The sequence below is a fragment of the Xiphophorus hellerii genome, chromosome 6 (assembly GCF_003331165.1).
Source record: "Xiphophorus hellerii strain 12219 chromosome 6, Xiphophorus_hellerii-4.1, whole genome shotgun sequence".
Taxonomy (NCBI): Eukaryota; Metazoa; Chordata; class Actinopteri; order Cyprinodontiformes; family Poeciliidae; genus Xiphophorus; species Xiphophorus hellerii.
Genome location: NC_045677.1, coordinates 29,363,198 through 29,388,604, shown reverse-complemented (window position 1 = coordinate 29,388,604; position 25,407 = coordinate 29,363,198). Strand labels below are relative to the sequence as shown.

Genomic DNA, 25,407 nt, shown 5'->3' with positions numbered 1-25,407 from the left:
AAAGTTTGAGTATAAATAATGTAAAGAAGCTTCACTTTCAGACCAACTCATCTTCCTCCATAAACTGACGAATTCAAAGTCAAACAAATCTTCATTTTGTTAAAGATTTGTTTAAATTTCACCAAAAATTTGGTTTAAATTTCATCAACATGTGAAAATATCAGCTTCTTTCCTTCATGTCCCAACGGATCTCATAATGTCAGCATCAGGAAGCAGCATCAATGAAACTTTGACTGGACCACAGAGGTAACAATAGTAACCTGAACCTCCTGAACTCATTTCACTCTGATCTCTGCAGAGACTCTGGAGTTAAAGCAAAGCAACAGCGCCACCTGCAGGTTGATTTTATCCATCAGATTCCAGTTCAGCCACTAAAAGTAACAGACTCTTCCTCTGATTGTCCAATCAGCATCTTCCTCTGATTGTCCAATCAGCATCTTCCTCTGATTGTCCAATCAGCAGCTTCCTCTTCTCTGTGGGCTGCAGGGGCTGATGGGAGCTTTGGTTCCTCTGCTAGAAACCACGTGGCCCTGGTCTGATCTCTCAGCTCGTCCTTGTTTGGCCTCAGCTGCATCAGAGCGCCACTTCTCCCCAGGTTCACCAGAGGAAACTCCACTGCACACAATGCTTTTCCTCCCAGCTGCTGCTCTGTGCTGGCTGGGTTCAGGTGAGTGTTTCCAGCCAATCAGGAGCCAACAAAGCCCACCTGGAGCAAACACTGTCACACTAACCTTCACCTGTCTGTCTGTGTCTCTACAGCGCTGGCTGCCATGGCAACACCGCTGGTTCAGGACCATTTAACTCTGACCAGGAGAACCGGGCAGAGCGTCTCCTTCAGCTGTGGAGGAACTGATCAGTGTGGTGGTTATCCTGTAATCTGGTACCAGAAGAAAGAAACAGAAACATTCAGAGCTATTCTCTATATCTACAGTGGTGGTAGCCCAGGAAAAATTTACAATCATCCTCAGCAAGATGATTTCTCAGCTGAGAGAGATCAGAGCAGCAGTTCGTTGAAGATCAATAAAGTTAAACTGGATCATTCAGCCTCCTACTACTGCGGCTGTTGGAAGCCTGGTTCCCACAGTGAGAAATGATTCCTTCAGCCTGAACAAAAACCTCCAGATGATCAGATGTCAGTTTGTGACATAGAGAGCAGTAAACCACAGCCCAGGTTCACTGATTTCACCTCCATCTCACACAGAGACTCTCTGAGTTTCAGTCTTTAATGTTTCATCATTTTATTATATTTATTTCAACATTTATTATCTTAATTCATGTTGTGAGTTACTGGATTGAAGAGATGATTTAATTACTAGTAAACATTATTTTTAAGACCTTTAATTCTTTATAATGGATAATCTCAGACAAGATTTTATGTAATCAGAAATTGATTTGTTTGGTTTTTGGTTTAGTAACATCCAGATCAATCACTGACTTAATGTATTATTGTTAGTAATAACTAAAAATATAATTTTTATTTATCAAAATGATAACTAAAAGTCATTTTAGTTATTATTTTAGACACTGATTGACCACCACTACTGGTGGACTCTCCTCATTGTGCTGCAGCTTGATGCTGTTCTGTGGAGCCATGATGCCTTTACCACCATATTGATCCTTTCTCTACGTTTTCTCCAGGTCTCATTTTTTGGATGCAGAACCTGGAAACATCCAGATCTACAGGTGAATCTGCTGACAATGAAGATCAGAGATCAGAAAACCTGGAGCTGCCAGAACAAACCAACTCTGTGACGATTATTAAAACCGTCCATCCATCCATCTTCTTCCGCTTATCCGGGGTCGGGTCGCGGGGGTAGCAGCTTCAGACTACCGGCCTCAACGACTACCGGCCAGTGGCACTAACCCCTGTGGTGACGAAGTGTTTTGAAAAACTGGTCCGGGGTCACATCACAGCACTTCTCCCTCCTGGCTTTGACCACCACCAGTTCGCCTACAGAGCCAACAGATCCACAGAGGACGCTGTGATCACAGCCCTCCATGCTGCTCTGTCTCATCTGGAGCAGCAGGGGAGCTATGTGCGGATGCTCTTTGTAGACTACAGCTCTGCTTTTAATACCATCCTCCCTCACAGACTGGTGGACAAACTGGGGGACCTGGGCCTCCCTCACTCCACCTGCATGTGGATTCTGAGCTTCCTGACCAACCGACAGCAGAGAGTTAGGGTGGGAAAACATACATCCACTGCCCTCAGCCTTAGTACTGGCTCTCCACAGGGCTGTGTGCTGAGCCCCCTGCTCTATTGTCTGTACACATACGACTGCACCTCTGCCCACCACAGGAACACCATCATCAAGTTTGCTGATGACACCACAGTGGTGGGGCTCATCTCAGGAGGAGACGAGTCCGCCTACAGGGGTGAGGTGGAGCGGCTGGTGCAGTGGTGCAGGGAGAACAATCTGCTCCTCAACAACTCAAAGACAAAAGAACTCATAATAGATTACAGGAGGAATAAAACGGACATTACACCACTAACCATTGGGGGAAAATGTGTGGAGAGGGTAGCTGATTTCCGTTTCCTGGGGGTCCACATTGAGCAGGGCCTCACATGGAACATGAACACCTTGGAGCTGATAAAAAAGGCCCAGCAAAGACTGTACTTCCTGAGGGTTCTCAGGAGGAACAGCATCAAGGAGAAGCTGCTGGTGTCCTTCTACAAGTGCTCCATAGAGAGCATACTGACCTACTGTATCTGCGTCTGGTATAACAGCAGCACTGCGGCTCAAAGGAAAGCTCTCCAAAGGGTTGTGAATACAGCCCAAAAAATCATTGGCTGCCCTCTCCCCTCACTGGAGGACCTGCACAGCGACCGCTGTCTAAGAAAAGCACAACACATCACAAAGGACACTTCTCACCCCGGACCTTCTCTGTTCACACTGCTGCCTTCAGGCAGAAGATACAGAGCAACCAGAACCAGAACCAACCGTCTCAGAGACAGTTTCTACCCGACAGCAATAACAAAACTAAATGCAATCAAAAACAACCATTAATCATCATGAATGATGGATGTGAAAATGTGGCTGTTCTTATTTATTAGTTTTTTGGGGGGGTTTTTGCCAGTTGTTTGATGATTCTTACATTGTGTGTGAATTGTGAGACAGTTATTTTTTGTTTTTAAGCATATGCACTGACTGATGGCACTTTTTGAATTTCGTTGTTCTTGTGACAATGACAATAAAGATTTATCTTATCTTATCTAATTTCTCTAACAACCCATCATAATCTGTGCTAACTGGATGATTAAATAGATAGAAATTAATATTTACAAACCGGAGTAGAATATCAAGGTTAACATCCTTAATGATGACTCAAAATGTATTTATGTTTGGCTTTGGTTCTAGATTGATGTGCAGATTTTAAAAAATTTCCCCATAAATAAGTTGGAGTTTAGATGTTCTGATCACAGGCAGGTTTATAAAACCGTGAACTAAATCAAACCAGGCGGGAGTGTTGTTGGTATTGTTCATTAGTCTAACAGGCGCAGTGTTCAGTAAATTCACATCAATCTCCACCTTGTTTGGGTCTTCAATCAAATATCATAGAAGAGAAAATCTAAAAGCAGAAAAAGTTGCACTGCTGTCTCTAATGGTGGTCTTTAGTGTGATTACATAAAACTGACCACTTGCTGCAAACGGTTTCAACTTTACTCACAGAAAACATGGCAGCTACTAAATCAGTCAATATCAGATCAATATCAGATACATTTTCCATCAGAGTGTCGTCTCTGATCTGGACGCTGAAGCTGCTGGTGATGCGTTGAAGAGTTATGAACACGAACCGTTCATGATTTCCAGAAAGAGAGTTTCCCTTTGTTTAGTTTAGTGTTTAATGATTCGCTGGCTTTATTTGCAGCTTTTATAAAAAAGATGAAGTTGAGTTTTACATAATTTATGATCCACAGACTTTCTTCTCTTTTGATCTCATTTGGCAGGCTTGGTGGGACAAAACTCATGTTATCAAAAATCCAATCATGTTCACATCATCAACTTCCTGGACCAACTATATGGACAGACACACGACCCTCCACATCCTCCAGGGATCCATCATGTTTCCAGCTGCATGGGCCCCATCAGGGCCAGAGGGTTCTGCTTCGCTCTGTCTTCTTCAATTGCATTGAGAGACTAACTGACTGATATGCAAAGAGAAGCTGCAAAAAGACAGCAAAGCACAAAGATGAAAAGCAGAGCAGATGGAGAGGAAGGAGGAGAAACAAAGTGTCTCACAGAGAGAGAAGTTCATGTTGGGTTAGAATCAGAACATCGAGTCAAAATGTTCACGAGTCAAATTTGGCTGGAAATACATTTTACAGTTTAATTAGTGATGCATCACAGGACACATCCATCCAACCTGTGTGAGTCCTGCTCCGTTTCCCTGCTGCCTCCATCCCAGCCTGATGTGTCAAAGGTCGTGACCTCTGCTGCCTCCATCCCAGCCTGATGTATCAAAGGTCGTGACCTCTGCTGCCTCCATCCCAGCCTGATGTGTCAAAGGTCATGACCTCTGCTGCCTCCATCCCAGCCTGATGTGTCAAAGGTCATGACCTCTGCTGCCTCCATCCCAGCCTGATGTATCAAAGGTCGTGACCTCTGCTGCCTCCATCCCAGCCTGATGTATCAAAGGTCGTGACCTCTGCTGCCTCCATCCCACCTGATCAGTGTGAGCTTCATGACTCCATCAGCCTCCAGGAAACCACAGACCTCCATGCTGCATTCATGATCTCAGGAGATCTCAGCAGCTGCAGCTCAGACTGAAACACTGAAGACTTTCAGCAAGACGACGTCCCAACAAACCAGGAGACCCACTGGGAGAGATGGGAGCTTTCAGACATGATGTCTGCAGAGCTTCCTTCAGACCTACTTTGGACCTTCACAGCACATTTCTGATGGTTCTGCCAAGGATCCACTCAGAACCTCACAGCAACTTCAGCAGCCATGTTGATGTGAACATCAGAGAAACTCATCATGGAGCTGAAATCTGATCCTGCTGCATCATCTGGACCGGTTCCCCTCAGCCGACCCGTTCAGCAGCAGACCGGTTTCTGTGGAGGATACTGGTACCGTTTGGTTCTGGAACCAGACTGGATGTTACAAGTAAGAACCAACACTTACTGGGCTTCATCAGTGGAGATAAGCATTAATGAAATATGATTAATTTTATGAAACATGTTTAAATTTCATAAGAAGCTGAACTTTGTTCTCATTTCTGTAACTATTGGAAGAGATTATCTTTGATGTTGTTATAAATAGACTAATTTCTGAAAAACTTTAATCTTTTATCAAAAACTAAAACTAAAACTTACATGAAGGGTAGGTTTTTGTATCAGTTTGTCTCACTGTGAGGAGGAATGATGGCAACTCTGCAATATATTCTGTAAAAGTCTAATTACTGTAAAATAGTCTTTTACAGTAATTAGACTGTAATTACTGTAATTACTGTCTAATTACAGTAATTAATTAGACAGTTTTAGCTGTTTTAACTGATAAAACTTGAAACTGACAGAGAAACACGGAGATAATAAAACCAGAAAGCAGCTGATGGGTTTTTGTATCAGTCTGTCTCACTGTGGGATGAATATCTCTTTGGTTCTGGAACCAAACTGTTTGTAACTGGTAAGAACCAACATTTACTGGTTTCACTATAGAAGTTAAAATGGTTTAATGTGTTTCTGCTGCTTCAGGATTTACATTTTTTATCATTAATAGAAAATTAATCAAGGAAATATCAACAATTGATGAAAAACATGTTCAAAAATCACAGAATATTATAAAATAAACTTAGTATTTATATATTTTTTTAAATATTGGAGAATAATATCTGAAAACTCTCATATTTGCTAATATTGTTGGTAAAAGTTTATACTATAAAATATTCTTTATATATTAACTAAGTGCTAAAACTCGGTGTGAGGAACATGTTCAAGGAAAACTTTATGAAATAAATTTGTATTTTAACCAATAATTAAAATATCTGTAAACTCTCAGTAACTGTAATCCTGCAATATCTGATAATATTCTGTAAAAGTCTAATTACTGTAAAATATTCTTTATAGATTTACTAAATGCTAAAACTCAGAGTTACATGAAGCTGAGAGAGAAAAATAATAATAATAATAATAATAATAATAATAATAATAATCCAACCAAAAGCATCAGACGGGTTTTTGTATGGATCTGTCTCACTGGTGGACTGGATCTTTGGTTCTGGAACCAAACTGTTTGTAACCGGTAAGAACTTTTATTTTCCTTCAGCTGTTTTAAATTACAACTTAAAATGTTTCTGTCATTAATAAAGAAGTAAAACTCTGTGGTTTCCTTAAAATGAAAATGAAAAGTTATTATTTTATAAAATATTTAGAAGGTTCCAGATATTTTGTGTTTATCATCTTTAACGTTTTAAAATCTCTGAAGTGGATAAAAATGTTCATCTGGTAAAGAATTGAAAATCTTACAAATATTCACAGGAAGGTTCAGAAAACTTTTAAAAGGTTTTTTACCTAAAAAACCTCAAAAGTTTCATAAAGATGTTTAAGAAATACTTTATGTTACCAATGTTTAAATGTATTATTTATAAATATGGAAAACCAACTAAAAATATGACCAACATTCAGTCATTTACATTTTCTTTAAATATAAAATAAATTATTCGGAGATGAGAAACATAATTTGTAATTATTATTTTTTCATCTCAGTTTTCAAATATTGAAAAGTCATTAGAAAAATTAAGAGTTCAAATGTAAATATAGTTAAATTGTGGAAGATATTTATTACATTTATTACAGCTGGATATAAAATTTGACATTTTGTCGCATCAACCTATGAGTTTAGATTTCAACTAAAACTTTACAGATTTAAAAATTAAATTGTTTAAATTTTATCATATATATGAAAACAGTTTTATAGTGAACCAGTGTTACTGTGTGGCAAGAAAATCAACTAATTTAATATTAATTATTTAAAATAAAAATGTTTCTTCCAATAATTTGCATAAAATGTATCATAATTTAAATTGTTTAATATCTGTAGTTTTATATATTATTTAATGTTCAGCCTGATAAACTGTGAAATAGTTCAGATTTTCCATCAAACATTATTTTGGTTTTTAACTCGTTTAAATGTAAAAAGTTTCTTTCTGTCAGATAAACAATAAATCAGACGAGGAACCGGAGAGCCGTCGCCGTGACGACTGAGTGGCAGGAAACCAAAGTTTCTTTAATTAGAACCAAAGAGAAACAAAGAGGAAAGCAGGAGCCCAACATGGGGCCCTGCGGGGCCCCAGAGTGAAGACAGGAAGTAGAGGAAACTAAATCAGTTTGACTGAAAAACTTCATCTGAGCTGATAAATCTATAAAACAATCAATCGATCTGCTGGTTTCCATAGAAACGTTTAATCTACTTTGAATGATTAATGGAGTTTACTGAACTGTTGGTAACCAGGATCAACTGGAATATATATGATGGAATTAAAATGATATTTTTATAAAGTATCTTCATTTGGTGTGAATTGGAGCTAAATAAATAAATAAACTGAATTATTACAAATAAACAGTTAAAATCTCGTTACACTAGGAGTACTAGGTTTTTGATTTCTCCCCAGACTTACCGATACAAGGCCAAAAGGCCCTGAGTCCAAACTGACGACTCTGATGGCTCAAATTAGCATCCCTTCTTCAATTGTAAATGTGGCCGTTGACCGTCAGGCCAGAAGGTAGGAGTGTGAATAGTCCATGTTGGGGGTGGGTATCTATGATACCTACAACTAGTCAGTCTAGTTTTGAAGCATACATGAAGTGTTTTTGGAGAGATGTGACCTTTTGCAGCTGATCCATGATGTTGTGCTGCATTATCCAGGTCATTTTGCCAAATGTACATAGAGTTTGCAAAACATAGAATCTGTTTCAAAAAATATGCAAAGGTTTTTCTAAAAGAAATGAGTAATGTTTCTCTTTGAAATAAAGCTAAGAGGGTATAACATGACAGTTTAGAAATAAACTAACCAAATTAATTGTGTTGATCCACCTCAAAAAAATCATGCAAAAAGTGTAAGCAAAAGAAATCTGGGAGATTTTGCACATGCAAATTTGCATGCAGCCTTTTGTGCTGTGGAGGATAAATAGGTGACTGCTTCACCTATTTAGTTCACAAGAACTAATGGCATTTATTTCAGTCATAATCTTGCGGGGGGTGACCAAGGTTCCATCACTATGTGACAGCTGGTCAGCAAACCTGGCAAACATGGAAACATTTATCAGGCATGCATTGGGGTGCAGGAGAGACGGGTGGACTTTCTGGTTGAGCTTGCAAAAGAGTTGGGTAACTCTCATGTGAGTGAGAAGAAGGCACACAAGGAGAAACTGCTTCGGCAACAACCTTCCACACCCAGCTCAGGCAAAAGGGCGAAGTGTCAGGTCAACCATCGATGCAGGATGCGTGTCCTGAGGCCGAAACATCGTCAGTGACCCCTCACACCCCCACCATGGACTGTTCTCCCTGCTGCCCTCTGGAAAGAGGTTCTGCAGCATCCGGTGCAGGTCCACCAGGTTCTGAAACAGCTTTTTCCCACTTGCCATCAGACTGCTGAACTCTTAACTGGACTGCACTCAAAAACTGGTCTCCACTTTATACCTTGCACATGTACAGAGCTAAATAACTTCTATTTTACTGTCAGTCCTGCACTTTATATTTTATATTTAGATTTATATTCATATTTTATACTGTATTTTATTTTACTCACAACATTGGAACCTCAAACATTATCCTGAGCCGTATGCAACGAAATTTCGTTCTGTATACACCCTGTGCATGCAAAATGACAACAAAGTCAGTCGAAGTCGAAGTCTAAGGAACAATTGTGCAACTGTGAGATGCGTTGAGGCCATTACCAGGGTACTGATAAGGTAATGGCCCTATTTACAGAACAAAAGCACCTGCTAGATAAAATCCTTCAGGCCAGTTGGCCTATCTCTAGACTGAATAGGTATATGTCACAATGGACTAACTCCAGAACTTCTAACCAGCAGATTAATTTCTGTAAAGTTTAAAATCTGATTTAAAACATATAAATTTTCAGTTCTAATAAAAATCTGTTGCTTTTAAACAGAATAAATGAGACAATCAATCAGAGCCACTCTGGTCGTTTCTCTGGTAATGAACTGATTCCAGTTGAATCTCTGGATCGTCTGCAGCAGCTGATCCTTGGAGTCTAAACTCTGAATCATGTGAAAAAGTTTCTTAGTGTTTCTAACATAACGTATTAAACTGTGATGAGAGTTTCTGCTGCTGACTGGCTGGATGTGTGTCTGTCTGCTTGTTTCTGCTGCCAACCTCCAGGTGATCCGGTAGTGAAGCCCATGGTGAGCGTGTACCCAGCAGCATCCAGCGCCCGGCGGGGCAGGAGGGGCTTCCTGCTGTGTCTGGCCTCAGGCATGTTTCCTCCTGAGGTCAAGTTCTCCTGGAAAAGACTGGAGGACGATGGAGAGAAAGATCTGACCTCTGAAGAGCAGCTGGAGCTCAGAGAGCCGAACCGCACCGCCTCCATCTTACTGGTGAATCGGGATCTTCTCAGCACATCTAGATACCGCTGCTCTGTGCAGCATGAGGGGGGCCCAGTGGAGGCCCCTACAACACAAGGTGATGAAGCTGGGAGACCAGGTGGAGGCTCAGGTGGAGCAGAGGACAGAGGATGATTCACTGCAACATTTTCCTCCTTTTCTGTTCCAGAGGTTTGTCCCTGGATCCTGATGATCCTGAACCGGGTGAAGCTGCTCTGCCTGCTCTACTCAGTGCTGATAGTGAAGAGTCTGGTGTACTGCTGTGGCCTCTCTCTGCTGATGGTCCTCAGGAACAAGGGCCCGGCCCCCAGATGAATCTCTGCTGCTGCTGCTGCTTCTCCTGCCAGGCTGCATGAACTCAGGATTTTATTATTAATCGCTGAAAATCATTTATTCAACTTTAGCTTCATTTTAATTAGTTCTGCAGCTTCTTTGCTTTAATAAAGTCAGATATTCTCAGCCAATCAGACATCAGAACGATCTGCTGTGAAGGAAACTAAATCAGTTCCAGCAGATTTAACATCATTGACTTATATAAAAGTTTAGTTTTTTAAAAATATTTTATTATTATTCTAAACATTTATGCTGAAACTGACTCATGAAGAAGAAATAATAAGCTTTGAGAAAACATTTCTATTCATGTTTGTTTAAAATTGTTTCTGTCAAATTTGTGTTGTAAAGATTTAAAAACTCTGATTTTGTCCAAATGTTTTTTCTACAGTAATTGATGAAATATGCATTTTGTTTTTGCTCTGAATAAATCCTGCGACGCTGAAAGAATAAATCTGTTTTCTATTTTCTACTAAATGTTTCCTGTGAAGCTCCAGCTGCTGAAACGTCCAGAGGTTTGATGAGTCGGGCCTGAAGTGTGAATGTGGCTCCATGAGGCTCCTGAGTTCATCAGGAGCCATGAAATATTTCATCAGCAGCAGATCAGTGAGAATTAAAGAAGGTCGTCTAACTGGACCGAGATGATTCACTTTACCGTCTATCAGCTCTGATGTTGATCTAAATAAACACAATGAAAATGTTTCCAGGAAGCAGAACCAAACCACAGAGACGGAGCAGATGATGAGTTTGTAGAGCAGCAGATATGAATCTGTTCTCAGTGGTTATTAGAACCGACCAAACTGCTGGCAGCCAATCAGACTTGGTTCCTGCAGCTGTGTGGGTTTGTGCTCTGCAGCCTCCACACCGTTAGCTGTGGCTTCTCACCTTAATAACACAATGACAGTTACAAGCATCGACTGAAACAATCGTTCAGGAAGCACCTGTTTCTTCATCTGAGAGAGAAACAGCTCAGAGCTGAACTCACAGCTCAGCAATCAGCTCTGATCACAGTGAATCACATCAGTCAGGCTCTAATGAACATGTGACCAGGTCTGCTCTGCACCAGTTAACAAGAGATTCATTTTACTCAGGAGGAGAACGAACAGAGATGTACTCCAGTTACAATCTCTTCCCGCTCTGAAAACACGTCTTGCCGAGTTTTCTCTTTTTATTGAAACAGGGAAGCCCTACCCACAATGCACGTTGCATCTCTAAAAGAGGAAACAAAACATATGCATCTGCAACATGATTCACAGTTTTATAAGATAAACTAGATTATTTACTAGGATCAGTACGACTGTATAAGGCTAATCAGCACCATTACGCTATAAACTATCTTATTATAAACTTATTATATTCTTCATATTTATAATAAGATAGTTTCTGCTGAGCAGCCGTCTGATCAGAACCAGCTGGCGCCGGCTGTCTCTGTCAAAAGAACCAAAAATATGTTTATGAATGAAGGAGGAAACATTTGCAGCGTCACGTTTTCTGACTCCATTAATCAACAGAACAGTTTTCTATTTCTGTTCCATTTTTTAGTCAAATGTAGTTTTTTCTTTATGACACCAAGCTGCATGGTCTGTCATAGGAAGCTCAAATAAATTACTTATTACACTAAACTTCATTAATTGCATCATAAATGCTGAGTATTTAATTCCTTTAATAAACTCTGAAATGTTAGTTTTGTCTTCATGCTAACTTGAGAGCGACGATCCGGTTAATACCGACACAGAACCGTTTAAATTAAGTCCAGATTAAAAATATTAAAAACTCACAGGAAGGGATTTTATTTAATATGAAATATAATAATATCCAAAACATTTGGGTTCATTTTCTGTTAAACTGATAAATATTTTACTCTCTAACTATTAAAAGATGAAAAATTACAATGAAGGAATAATTAAGAAGTTCTATTGACTCTAGAAGATTTGTATCCTTCCTCCTCTAACTTTAACTTTTTTAATGAGAGTCCTTACTTTAACTAGACCGTTGTATTGCTCCTTCTATCTGTAAATAAAAACTATAATTGAGTGTTTTTCACTTGAAGTTGTTCAGTTTCACTGTTTCCTCGGGTTAAAGGTTAAGATAAATGAGTTCAGTAAAATCTTCTGGTTCTGGTTCTGGTTCTGGTTCCGCCTCAACGACTCGGTTCTGCTCACTCAGATCAAATAACCTGTTTGTCTCTGAGAACTGGGTCATAATCTGCTTTATGGAAATAATGTGCTGAAAATAAATTATACAGATTTGTAACTTTGTGTTGAGTTTTTTTATTTGTATTTTTTAAGGTTTTTAATTTTCTAAAAAAATGTGAATTGCAGCAAATATCACCTGGAGGCCTCAGGATAACCAGTCCTTGATCTGTATTAGATTGCTGAGTTAAAACAGGAATGTTTGTGAACTTTAGAATGAAAAACATATTTGGAGAAAATCACAATTTATATTTGAGATATGAAGAAGTTTTTCCCACTAAAGGCCTGTAATCTGCTCCGGTCCAGCAGGGGGCGGTAAATTGAGAAATCATTTGCTTTTATCAGTCTGACCTCCAGCAGAAGTAAACAATGCTGCCAGCAGCAGGTTGTGTTTTTGTTTCTCATATTTCAGTAACAATGTCTTCAGTTTATTATCTGTTCTTACTGTCAGAGAGACAAACTGCTGCAAAATGAGAAATAATATAAATATTAATAATTAAACTTCTAAAAACATTTAACAGGTTTGGTTAGCTGCTAAAAATCAGACGTTGTAATTTATTATCTTGGGAAAATCAATAGTTATTAATAAGTGATGATCAAAATAACATTTCACAGCGACAGCCACTGAATCCTGGTTACAATAACTGGCCACTTTATTAGGCACACATTACTACTACTGGACTCTGGATATTTACTATTTTTCAGGACATTCTTGGTAAACATGACAGAAAGTTGTGAGAGTAAAGAAGCTTCACTTTCAGACCAACTCATCTTCCTCCATAAACTGACAAATTCAAAGTCAAACAAATCTTCATTTTGATAAAGATTTGTTTAAATTTCATCAAAAATTTGGTTTAAATTTCATCAACATGTGAAAATAACAGCTTCTTTCCTTCATGTCCCAACGGATCTCATAATGTCAGCATCAGGAAGCAGCATCAATGAAACTTTGACTGGACCACAGAGGTAACAATAGTAACCTGAACCTCCTGAACTCATTTCACTCTGATCTCTGCAGAGACTCTGGAGTTAAAGCAAAGCAACAGCGCCACCTGCAGGTTGATTTTATCCATCAGATTCCAGTTCAGCCACTAAAAGTAACAGACTCTTCCTCTGATGATCCAATCAGCATCTTCCTCTGATTATCCAATCAGCAGTCTCCTCTTCTCTGTGGGCTGCAGGGGCTGATGGGAGCTTTGGTTCCTCTGCTAGAAACCACGTGGCCCTGGTCTGATCTCTCAGCTCGTCCTTGTTTGGCCTCAGCTGCATCAGAGCGCCACTTCTCCCCAGGTTCACCAGAGGAAACTCCACTGCACACAATGCTTTTCCTCCCAGCTGCTGCTCTGTGCTGGCTGGGTTCAGGTGAGTGTTTCCAGCCAATCAGGAGCCAACAAAGCCCACCTGGAACAAACACTGTCACACTAACCTTCACCTGTCTGTGTGTGTCTCTACAGCGCTGGCTGCCATGGCAACACACCTGGTTCAGGATTTAACTCTGACCAGGAGAACCGGGCAGAGCGTCTCCTTCAGCTGTGGAGGAACTGATCAGTGTGGTGGTTATGATTTCTGGTACCAGAAGAAAGAAACTGAAACCTTCAGAGTGATATTTGATATCAATAGGAGTAATGGTGAAATTGATAAAAGTTATTCAAGTCATCCTCAGATCAATGATTTTTCAGCTGAACAAACTCAGAAAGGCTGGGAGATGAAGATTGAAAATGTTAGAGAAGATCATTCAGCCTCCTACTACTGCGGCTGTTGGAAGCCTGGTTCTGGTTCCCACAGTGAGAAATGATTCCTTCAGCCTGAACAAAAACCTCCAGATGATCAGATGTCAGTTTGTGACATAGAGAGCAGTAAACCACAGCCCAGGTTCACTGATTTCACCTCCATCTCACACAGAGACTCTCTGAGCTCTGAAGGTTTCTGGTTTCATTCATTATTTTCAGACTTGATAAATTTATGGTTTCTGCCATTTTAAGGTTAAAGTTAAGGTGATGATTCTCCCTGAATCATAAATAATTTATTGTAAGCAATATTAATTTCATACAGCAGAAAGTCGTCAGGCAGATCTCTCCTGTAATCTGGACGTGTTACAAACAGAGGAACATATTGAGAACAGCCTGGATTTAGTTTTATTCCCACTGGACTGTTAAGATTTACAGATTAATTTCTGTTAATCTTGTAAATTAACAGAATTTATTACTTTAAAGCAGCCATGCTGCATAATTAAAGGGCTGATTACAATAAAATCAAAGATATAGAATATCCTCACGTTGCATTTGCTCAGTTTTTATCCATGAAGTATCAGCTGGATTTTTCTAACTCTTTTATAAAACATGTTATAATTTATGTGCCACCTAACATTTTCTAAGATCATTTTGATGTCCAACCCATGCTTATCCTTTTGAGAAGTTTGAAACATTTGCAGCTCATTAAATTTCCTGTTTCTTCCTGTTTCGGGGTAACAGAGTCAGGTGGGGGACAAAGACCAACCAGATGGAGACATGGAGGCTTGATGCCAGCCTCAGCCCCAGAGAGACGGCAGATTAAATCCTCACAGTCAGAAAAACCTTTAAAGCTCCAGAAATACCACAGTCAGTTTAACCTGATGATTATTTCAGGACTGATATTTGATATTCAACCTCTGGGACATTTAGACTTTTATTATTAACACAATAAATGATCAATACTTCCTAATCATGAATCAATTCTTCAGTTAACAGAATAAAATGCAGGATGAACATTAACACATTTTAACACATTCAGACAGAAACATTGAACATGAAAGACAAAAGGCCATAATCCTTCATTTGACTCTTTATGTCTGAAGATAATAACTTTAGTTTGGTTTCTGTCCAGCTTTAGAACATTATTATTAAAACTGATTGTTTTCTATAATTCAATGATTCACTGGGTTCAGATTCACCTGATGACATCATAATGTAGAGCTGTGTATCATCTGAGTTTCTCTTCATGATTTCAGAGAAGGAAGATGCTTCAGAGTTAGATGTTTTCTTCATCGTCTCTCTGTAGGTTTTACAATAAACAAGTCAAGTTTCCCACCATGTTCCCTCAGACTTTTGATGAAGATTTATTTCACTTCTCAGTGGTGGAGCAATTTATTATTACCAGAAACAATAACCACTTACATGGGAGCGTCCAATCAGCATCTTCCTCTGATTATCCAATCATCATCTTCCTCTGATTGTCCAATCAGCAGCTTCCTCTGATTGTCCAATCATCATCTTCCTCTGATGGTCCAATCATCATCTTCCTCTGATTGTCCAATCAGCAGCCTCCTCTTCTCTGTGGGCTGCAGGGGCTGATGGGAGCTTTGGTTCCTCTGCTAGAAACCACGTGGCCCTGGTCTGATCTCTCAGCTCGTCCTTGTTTGGCCTCAGCTGCATCAGAGCGCCACTTCTCCCCAGGTTCACCAGAGGAAACTCCACTGCACACAATGCTTTTCCTCCCAGCTGCTGCTCTGTGCTGGCTGGGTTCAGGTGAGTGTTTCCAGCCAATCAGGAGCCAACAAAGCCCACCTGGAACAAACACTGTCACACTAACCTTCACCTGTCTGTCTGTGTCTCTACAGCGCTGGCTGCCATGGCAACACACCTGGTTCAGGATTTAACTCTGACCAGGAGAACCGGGCAGAGCGTCTCCTTCAGCTGTGGAGGAACTGATCAGTGTGGTGGTTATCCTGTAACCTGGTACCAGAAGAAAGAAACAGAAACATTCAGAGCTATTCTCTATATCTACAGTGGTGGTAGCCCAGGAAAAATTTACAATCATCCTCAGCAAGATGATTTCTCAGCTGAGAGAGATCAGAGCAGCAGTTCGTTAAAGATCAACAAAGTTAAACTGGATCATTCAGCCTCCTACTACTGCGGCTGTTGGAAGCCTGGTTCCCACAGTGAGAAATGATTCCTTCAGCCTGAACAAAAACCTCCAGATGATCAGATGCCAGTTTGTGACATAGAGAGCAGTAAACCACAGCCCAGGTTCACTGATTTCACCTCCATCTCACACAGAGACTCTCTGAGTTTTAGTCTTTAATGTTTCATCATTTTATTATATTTATTTCAACATTTATTATCTTAATTCATGTTGTGAGTTACTGGATTGAAGAGATGATTTAATTACTAGTAAACATTATTTTTAAGACCTTTAATTCTTTATAATGGATAATCTCAGACAAGATTTTATGTAATCAGAAATTGATTTGTTTGGTTTTTGGTTTAGTAACATCCAGATCAATCACTGACTTAATGTATTATTGTTAGTAATAACTAAAAATATAATTTTTATTTATCAAAATGATAACTAAAAGTCATTTTAGTTATTATTTTAGACACTGATTGACCACCACTACTGGTGGACTCTCCTCATTGTGCTGCAGCTTGATGCTGTTCTGTGGAGCCATGATGCCTTTACCACCATATTGATCCTTTCTCTACGTTTTCTCCAGGTCTCATTTTTTGGATGCAGAACCTGGAAACATCCAGATCTACAGGTGAATCTGCTGACAATGAAGATCAGAGATCAGAAAACCTGGAGCTGCCAGAACAAACCAACTCTGTGACGATTATTAAAACCGTCCATCCATCCATCTTCTTCCGCTTATCCGGGGTCGGGTCGCGGGGGTAGCAGCTTCAGACTACCGGCCTCAACGACTACCGGCCAGTGGCACTAACCCCTGTGGTGACGAAGTGTTTTGAAAAACTGGTCCGGGGTCACATCACAGCACTTCTCCCTCCTGGCTTTGACCACCACCAGTTCGCCTACAGAGCCAACAGATCCACAGAGGACGCTGTGATCACAGCCCTCCATGCTGCTCTGTCTCATCTGGAGCAGCAGGGGAGCTATGTGCGGATGCTCTTTGTAGACTACAGCTCTGCTTTTAATACCATCCTCCCTCACAGACTGGTGGACAAACTGGGGGACCTGGGCCTCCCTCACTCCACCTGCATGTGGATTCTGAGCTTCCTGACCAACCGACAGCAGAGAGTTAGGGTGGGAAAACATACATCCACTGCCCTCAGCCTTAGTACTGGCTCTCCACAGGGCTGTGTGCTGAGCCCCCTGCTCTATTGTCTGTACACATACGACTGCACCTCTGCCCACCACAGCAACACCATCATCAAGTTTGCTGATGACACCACAGTGGTGGGGCTCATCTCAGGAGGAGACGAGTCCGCCTACAGGGGTGAGGTGGAGCGGCTGGTGCAGTGGAGCAGGGAGAACAATCTGCTCCTCAACAACTCAAAGACAAAAGAACTCATAATAGATTACAGGAGGAATAAAACGGACATTACACCACTAACCATTGGGGGAAAATGTGTGGAGAGGGTAGCTGATTTCCGTTTCCTGGGGGTCCACATTGAGCAGGGCCTCACATGGAACATGAACACCTTGGAGCTGATAAAAAAGGCCCAGCAAAGACTGTACTTCCTGAGGGTTCTCAGGAGGAACAGCATCAAGGAGAAGCTGCTGGTGTCCTTCTACAAGTGCTCCATAGAGAGCATACTGACCTACTGTATCTGCGTCTGGTATAACAGCAGCACTGCGGCTCAAAGGAAAGCTCTCCAAAGGGTTGTGAATACAGCCCAAAAAATCATTGGCTGCCCTCTCCCCTCACTGGAGGACCTGCACAGCGACCGCTGTCTAAGAAAAGCACAACACATCACAAAGGACACTTCTCACCCCGGACCTTCTCTGTTCACACTGCTGCCTTCAGGCAGAAGATACAGAGCAACCAGAACCAGAACCAACCGTCTCAGAGACAGTTTCTACCCGACAGCAATAACAAAACTAAATGCAATCAAAAACAACCATTAATCATCATGAATGATGGATGTGAAAATGTGGCTGTTCTTATTTATTAGTTTTTTGGGGGGGTTTTTGCCAGTTGTTTGATGATTCTTACATTGTGTGTGAATTGTGAGACAGTTATTTTTTGTTTTTAAGCATATGCACTGACTGATGGCACTTTTTGAATTTCGTTGTTCTTGTGACAATGACAATAAAGATTTATCTTATCTTATCTAATTTCTCTAACAACCCATCATAATCTGTGCTAACTGGATGATTAAATAGATAGAAATTAATATTTACAAACCGGAGTAGAATATCAAGGTTAACATCCTTAATGATGACTCAAAATGTATTTATGTTTGGCTTTGGTTCTAGATTGATGTTCAGATTTTAAAAAATTTCCCCATAAATAAGTTGGAGTTTAGATGTTCTGATCACAGGCAGGTTTATAAAACCGTGAACTAAATCAAACCAGGCGGGAGTGTTGTTGGTATTGTTCATTAGTCTAACAGGCGCAGTGTTCAGTAAATTCACATCAATCTCCACCTTGTTTGGGTCTTCAATCAAATATCATAGAAGAGAAAATCTAAAAGTAGAAAAAGTTGCACTGCTGTCTCTAATGGTGGTCTTTAGTGTGATTACATCAAACTGACCACTTGCTGCAAACGGTTTCAACTTTACTCACAGAAAACATGGCAGCTACTAAATCAGTCAATATCAGATCAATATCAGATACATTTTCCATCAGAGTGTCGTCTCTGATCTGGACGCTGAAGCTGCTGGTGATGCGTTGAAGAGTTATGAACACGAACCGTTCATGATTTCCAGAAAGAGAGTTTCCCTTTGTTTAGTTTAGTGTTTAATGATTCGCTGTCTTTATTTGCAGCTTTTATAAAAAAGATGAAGTTGAGTTTTACATAATTTATGATCCACAGACTTTCTTCTCTTTTGATCTCATTTGGCAGGCTTGGTGGGACAAAACTCATGTTATCAAAAATCCAATCATGTTCACATCATCAACTTCCTGGACCAACTATATGGACAGACACACGACCCTCCACATCCTCCAGGGATCCATCATGTTTCCAGCTGCATGGGCCCCATCAGGGCCAGAGGGTTCTGCTTCGCTCTGTCTTCTTCAATTGCATTGAGAGACTAACTGACTGATATGCAAAGAGAAGCTGCAAAAAGACAGCAAAGCACAAAGATGAAAAGCAGAGCAGATGGAGAGGAAGGAGGAGAAACAAAGTGTCTCACAGAGAGAGAAGTTCATGTTGGGTTAGAATCAGAACATCGAGTCAAAATGTTCACGAGTCAAATTTGACTGGAAATACATTTTACAGTTTAATTAGTGATGCATCACAGGACACATCCATCCAACCTGTGTGAGTCCTGCTCCGTTTCCCTGCTGCCTCCATCCCAGCCTGATGTATCAAAGGTCGTGACCTCTGCTGCCTCCATCCCAGCCTGATGTATCAAAGGTCATGACCTCTGCTGCCTCCATCCCACCTGATCAGTGTGAGCTTCATGACTCCATCAGCCTCCAGGAAACCACAGACCTCCATGCTGCATTCATGATCTCAGGAGATCTCAGCAGCTGCAGCTCAGACTGAAACACTGAAGACTTTCAGCAAGACGACGTCCCAACAAACCAGGAGACCCACTGGGAGAGATGGGAGCTTTCAGACATGATGTCTGCAGAGCTTCCTTCAGACCTACTTTGGACCTTCACAGCACATTTCTGATGGTTCTGCCAAGGATCCACTCAGAACCTCACAGCAACTTCAGCAGCCATGTTGATGTGAACATCAGAGAAACTCATCATGGAGCTGAAATCTGATCCTGCTGCATCATCTGGACCGGTTCCCCTCAGCCGACCCGTTCAGCAGCAGACCGGTTTCTGTGGAGGATACTGGTACCGTTTGGTTCTGGAACCAGACTGGATGGAACCGGTAAGAACCAACACTTACTGGGTTTACTGGAGAAGTTAGAATGGGTTTAGAGTCACTTTCTGCTGCTTCAGGATTTACATGTTAGATTTTATCATTAGTTGATAATTAATTATGAAAATATAAATGATTCATGAGAAACTTGTTGAAGGACGACTTTATAAAATATATTTATTATTTTAACAAATATTAGAGAATAATATCTGTAAACACTCAGTAACTCTAACTCTGTAATATCTACTAATATTGTTGATAAAAGTTTAATTATTGTAAAATATTATTTATACATTTACTAAATGATAAAGCTCAGAGTTACATGAAGCTGAAAGAGAAAAAACTGAGATAATAAAAGCAGGAAACAGCTGATGGGTTTTTGTATCAGAGTTTCTCACTGTGGATGAATATCTCTTTGGTTCTGGAACCAAACTGTTTGTAACTGGTAAGAACCAATATTTACTGGTTTTATTGTTTAATATCACTTTTTGCTGTTTCAGGATTTAAATGTAATTTTTATTACTAGAAAAAGCGACTATAAAAGGCGGATCGTGGCAGTAGCCCAGGGCTCACATGTTTTGGGGCCACAGAATTTTCTTGTCTGTTTTTAATGAATTTGTGTTTTAAACATCATCATATAAAACTCATCGCCCCAAACCCTGTGAGTTTTAATTTTTAGGAATTTTGTGGATATAAACAACATCTAAGTATTTGAAAATTATGTTGATTTATTTAGAAACAACATGGAGTTATTGGGTAGAAAAAATATTAAATCAGTTCAAACCTGCTGATGTAAGAAAACCTGTTGATGTCTATTAATATTCTATGATTTTAATAAATAAAATCATTTTTCCTTAGAGGATAGGGCAGCAAATCTGGCTGCAACCCAAGGCCCATATTCTCCTAATTTGGTTCTTTGTAGAAGATAATTTAATATAAAAATGTCAATAATTCATGAAAAACATGTTAGAAAAAACTCTGAACAACTTTATTAAATAAACTGTTAAATGTTGGATAACAACTTGTGAAAACTCTCAGTGACTCTAATCCTGCAATATCTGATAATGTTGTTTATAAATTATAATTACTATAAAATATTCTTTCTTTCAATATTTACTGACTGCTAAAACTCAAAGCTACATGAAGCTGACAGAGAAAAATGTAATATAATAAAAGCAGAAAACAGCCGACAGGTTTTTGTATCAGTCTGTCTCAATGTGGGATGACTGGATCTTTGGTTCTGGAACCAAACTGTTTGTAACTGGTAAGAACCAACATTTACTGGTTTCACTATAGAAGTTAAAATGGTTTAATGTGTTTCTGCTGCTTCAGGATTTACATTTTTTATCAATAATAGAAAATTAATCAAGGAAGAATCAACAATTGATGAAAAACATGTTCAAAAATCACAGAATATTATAAAATAAACTTAGTATTTATATATTTTTTAAAATATTGGAGAATAATATCTGAAAACTCTCATATTTGCTAATATTGTTGGTAAAGGTTTATACTATAAAATATTCTTTATATATTAACTAAGTGCTAAAACTCAGTGTGAGGAACATGTTCAAGGAAAACTTTATGAAATAAATTTTGTATTTTAACCAATAATTAAAATATCTGTAAACTCTCAGTAACTGTAATCCTGCAATATCTGATAATATTCTGTAAAAGTCTAATTACTGTAAAATATTCTTTATAGATTTACTAAATGCTAAAACTCAGAGTTACATGAAGCTGAGAGAGAAAAATAATAATAATAATAATAATAATAATAATAATAATAATCCAACCAAAAGCATCAGACGGGTTTTTGTATGGATCTGTCTCACTGGTGGACTGGATCTTTGGTTCTGGAACCAAACTGTTTGTAACCGGTAAGAACTTTTATTTTCCTTCAGCTGTTTTAAATTACAACTTAAAATGTTTCTGTCATTAATAAAGAAGTAAAACTCTGTGGTTTCCTTAAAATGAAAATGAAAAGTTATTATTTTATAAAATATTTAGAAGGTTCCAGATATTTTGTGTTTATCATCTTTAACGTTTTAAAATCTCTGAAGTGGATAAAAATGTTCATCTGGTAAAGAATTGAAAATCTTACAAATATTCACAGGAAGGTTCAGAAAACTTTTAAAAGGTTTTTTACCTAAAAAACCTCAAAAGTTTCATAAAGATGTTTAAGAAACACTTTATGTTACCAATGTTTAAATGTATTATTTATAAATATGGAAAACCAACTAAAAATATGACCAACATTCAGTCATTTACATTTTCTTTAAATGTAAAATAAATTATTCGGAGATGAGAAACATAATTTGTAATTATTATTTTTTCATCTCAGTTTTCAAATATTGAAAAGTCATTAGAAAAATTAAGAGTTCAAATGTAAATATAGTTAAATTGTGGAAGATATTTATTACATTTATTACAGCTGGATATAAAATTTGACATTTTGTCGCATCAACCTATGAGTTTAGATTTCAACTAAAACTTTACAGATTTAAAAATTAAATTGTTTAAATTTTATCATGTATATGAAAACAGTTTTATAATGAACTAGTGTTACTGTGTGGCAAGAAAATCAACTAATTTAATATTAATAATTTAAAATAAAAATGTTTCTTCCAATAATTTGCATAAAATGTATCATAATTTAAATTGTTTAATATCTGTAGTTTTATATATTATTTAATGTTCAGCCTGATAAACTGTGAAATAGTTCAGATTTTCCATCAAACATTATTTTGGTTTTTAACTCGTTTAAATGTAAAAAGTTTCTTTCTGTCAGATAAACAATAAATCAGACGAGGAGCCGGAGAGCCGTCGCCGTGACGACTGAGTGGCAGGAAACCAAAGTTTCTTTAATTAGAACCAAAGAGGAAAGCAGGAGCCCAACATGGGGCCCTGCGGGGCCCCAGAGTGAAGACAGGAAGTAGAGGAAACTAAATCAGTTTGACTGAAAAACTTCATCTGAGCTGATAAATCTATAAAACAATCAATCGATCTGCCGGTTTCCATAGAAACGTTGAATCTACTTTGAATGATTAATGGAGTTTACTGAACTGTTGGTAACCAGGATCAACTGGAATATATATGATGGAATTAAAATGATATTTTTATAAAGTATCTTCATTTGGTGTGAATTGGAGCTAAATAAATAAATAAACTGAATTATTACAAATAAACAGTTAAAATCTCTTAAACCAGCAGATGAATTTCTGTAAAGTTTAAAATCAGATTTAAAACATATAAATTTTCAGTTCTAATAAAAATCTGTTGCTTTTAAACAGAATAAATGAGACAATCAATCAGAGCCACTCTGGTCGTTTCTCTGGTAATGAACTGATTCCAGTTGAATCTCTGGATCGTCTGCAGCAGCTGATCCTTGGAGTCTAAACTCTGAATCATGTGGAAAAGTTTCTTAGTGTTTCTAACATAACGTATTAAACTGTGATGAGAGTTTCTGCTGCTGACTGGCTGGATGTGTGTCTGTCTGCTTGTTTCTGCTGCCAACCTCCAGGTGATCCGGTAGTGAAGCCCATGGTGAGCGTGTACCCAGCAGCATCCAGCGCCCGGCGGGGCAGGAGGGGCTTCCTGCTGTGTCTGGCCTCAGGCATGTTTCCTCCTGAGGTCAAGTTCTCCTGGAAAACACTGGAGGACGATGGAGAGAAAGATCTGACCTCTGAAGAGCAGCTGGAGCTCAGAGAGCCGAACCGCACCGCCTCCATCTTACTGGTGGATCCTCTCAGCACATCTAGATACAACTGCTCTGTGCAGCATGAGGGGGGCCCAGTGAAGGCCCCTACAACACAAGGTGATGAAGCTGCGTAGCTATTTCTCCTCACAGGATCCAAAACAAGAGAGGCGTCCAGAAAATAACCAGTCATTTACTTTATAAAACAAGAAGAATCTAATCAATAATTAATAACTAAACATAGAAATGAGCATCACGTAACATTAGAACTCATAGAAACGGCACAGACCTGCATGAAGCTAACAGACAGTAGCTGTTAGCATGAAGCTAACTTCATTATTAATAAAGTAATAACTTCATTATTAATGCAGTAATAACTTCATTATTAATAAAGTTATAACTTCATTATTAATGCAGCATGGAAGCTGATGAATATTAACAGTTTCAGCAGAAACTCTCTAAACCTGAGCGTCGCCAGTCATCCACCAAGTTTTAGAAAATGTTTAATGTTGACAGGAAGTTTGAAATTATCACCATATAAATATTTTATTGGAAAACATTATTAATAATACATAAACACAGACTATAAAAATAGAAACTTCAGTTGTTTTATCCTAATTAAAGTGTTTAAATGTTTTTTTTATCATTTTCAATGACTTGTCATTTTATCTTCTGAAGCTGTTGCCGTGGAAACCGGTAAAGACAGGAAGTGGTTCCAGAGTTTCGGTGACCTCTGACCTCAGTCTGTGTTCACATGCTGACCATGAAAGACTCTTTAATCTGTCAACGTTACAGATTAAAACATCAATGTTAGCCTGGTGGGGGCGCTAGTGAGCCTGGTGCCAGCAGGAATGGATCTGATAAAATAATCACTCTTTAATAAAACTTAGCTGCATAATAACACTTTATTATTTCAGCCACCATAATGATACAATCTGTTAAAAGCTGATAAATAATGAAATGTGAATAAAATCTAAATCTCTGCTGCTCAGTGAGCGACTCCCTCAGCTTCATGTGAGTCGCTGTCAGGCAGCAGAGCAGCAGAGGACGGACATTTCTCTGTTTCTCTCCAAACTTTTCCTCCTTTTCTGCTCCAGAGCTTCCAGCTGCAGCAGCTTCCTGTCCTCCACAGAAACCAGACCAGGCAGAACTGCAGCAACACGCCTGTAAGATCAGCTGCTGACAAACCCAGATGAGCTGCAGCTCAGCAGGAGCTGGATGTGCAGATTGATCAGGTCTCTGTGTCTGTGTGTCTGTCAGTGTCCTTCCAGTCTCAGTGCCGGGTGAAGCTGCTCTGCCTGCTCTACTCAGTGCTGATAGTGAAGAGTCTGGTGTACTGCAGTGGCCTCTCTCTGCTGATGGTCCTCAGGAACAAGGGCCCGGCCCCCAGATGAATCTCTGCTGCTGCTGCTGCTTCTCCTGCCAGGCTGCATGAACTCAGGATTTTATTATTAATCACTGAAAATCATTTATTCAACTTTAGCTTCATTTTAATTAGTTCTGCAGCTTCTTTGCTTTAATAAAGTCAGATATTCTCAGCCAATCAGACATCAGAACGATCTGCTGTGGAGGAAACTAAATCAGTTCCAGCAGATTTAACATCATTGATTTATATAAAAGTTTAGTTTTTAAAAAATATGTTATTATTATTCTAAACATTTATGCTGAAACTGACTCATGAAGAAGAAATAATAAGCTTTGAGAAAACATTTCTATTCATGTTTGTTTAAAATGGTTTCTGTCAAATTTGTGTTGTAAAGATTTAAAAACTCTGATTTTGTCCAAATGTTTTTTCTACAGTAATTGCTTAAATATGCATTTTGTTTTTGCTCTGAATAAATCCTGCGACGCTGAAAGAATAAA

General features: G+C 39.0%; 1 protein-coding gene and 1 gene segment (V, D, J or C); both read left to right on the top strand.

Moving 5' to 3' along the window:
• Positions 1 to 396: 396 nt before the first annotated feature.
• Positions 397 to 25,407, top strand: LOC116721079 (immunoglobulin kappa light chain-like). The gene is made up of 6 exons (XM_032564620.1): positions 397 to 667; positions 760 to 1,077; positions 6,204 to 6,242; positions 9,345 to 9,644; positions 24,642 to 24,710; positions 24,805 to 25,407. Exons 1-6 carry the CDS (start codon positions 493 to 495, stop codon positions 24,936 to 24,938), a joined length of 1,035 nt encoding a protein of 344 aa, XP_032420511.1. The 5' UTR covers positions 397 to 492; the 3' UTR covers positions 24,939 to 25,407.
• On the top strand, positions 14,502 to 16,117 carry LOC116721034 (T-cell receptor gamma chain V region V108B-like). The segment is given in 2 exon segments: positions 14,502 to 15,590; positions 15,683 to 16,117. Coding segments are annotated over 2 exon segments (507 nt in total).

What these genes read in the sequence shown, in the direction of transcription:
- LOC116721079 (XM_032564620.1), top strand. Translation starts at nt 493, where the DNA reads ATGGGAGCTTTGGTTCCTCTGCTAGAAACCACGTGGCCCTGGTCTGAT. An exon ending in TCTGTGCTGGCTGGGTTCAG is followed by an intron (nt 668 to 759) that starts GTGAGTGTTTCC and finishes GTGTCTCTACAG; the next exon opens with CGCTGGCTGCCATGGCAACA. An exon ending in AACCAAACTGTTTGTAACCG is followed by an intron (nt 6,243 to 9,344) that starts GTAAGAACTTTT and finishes GCCAACCTCCAG; the next exon opens with GTGATCCGGTAGTGAAGCCC.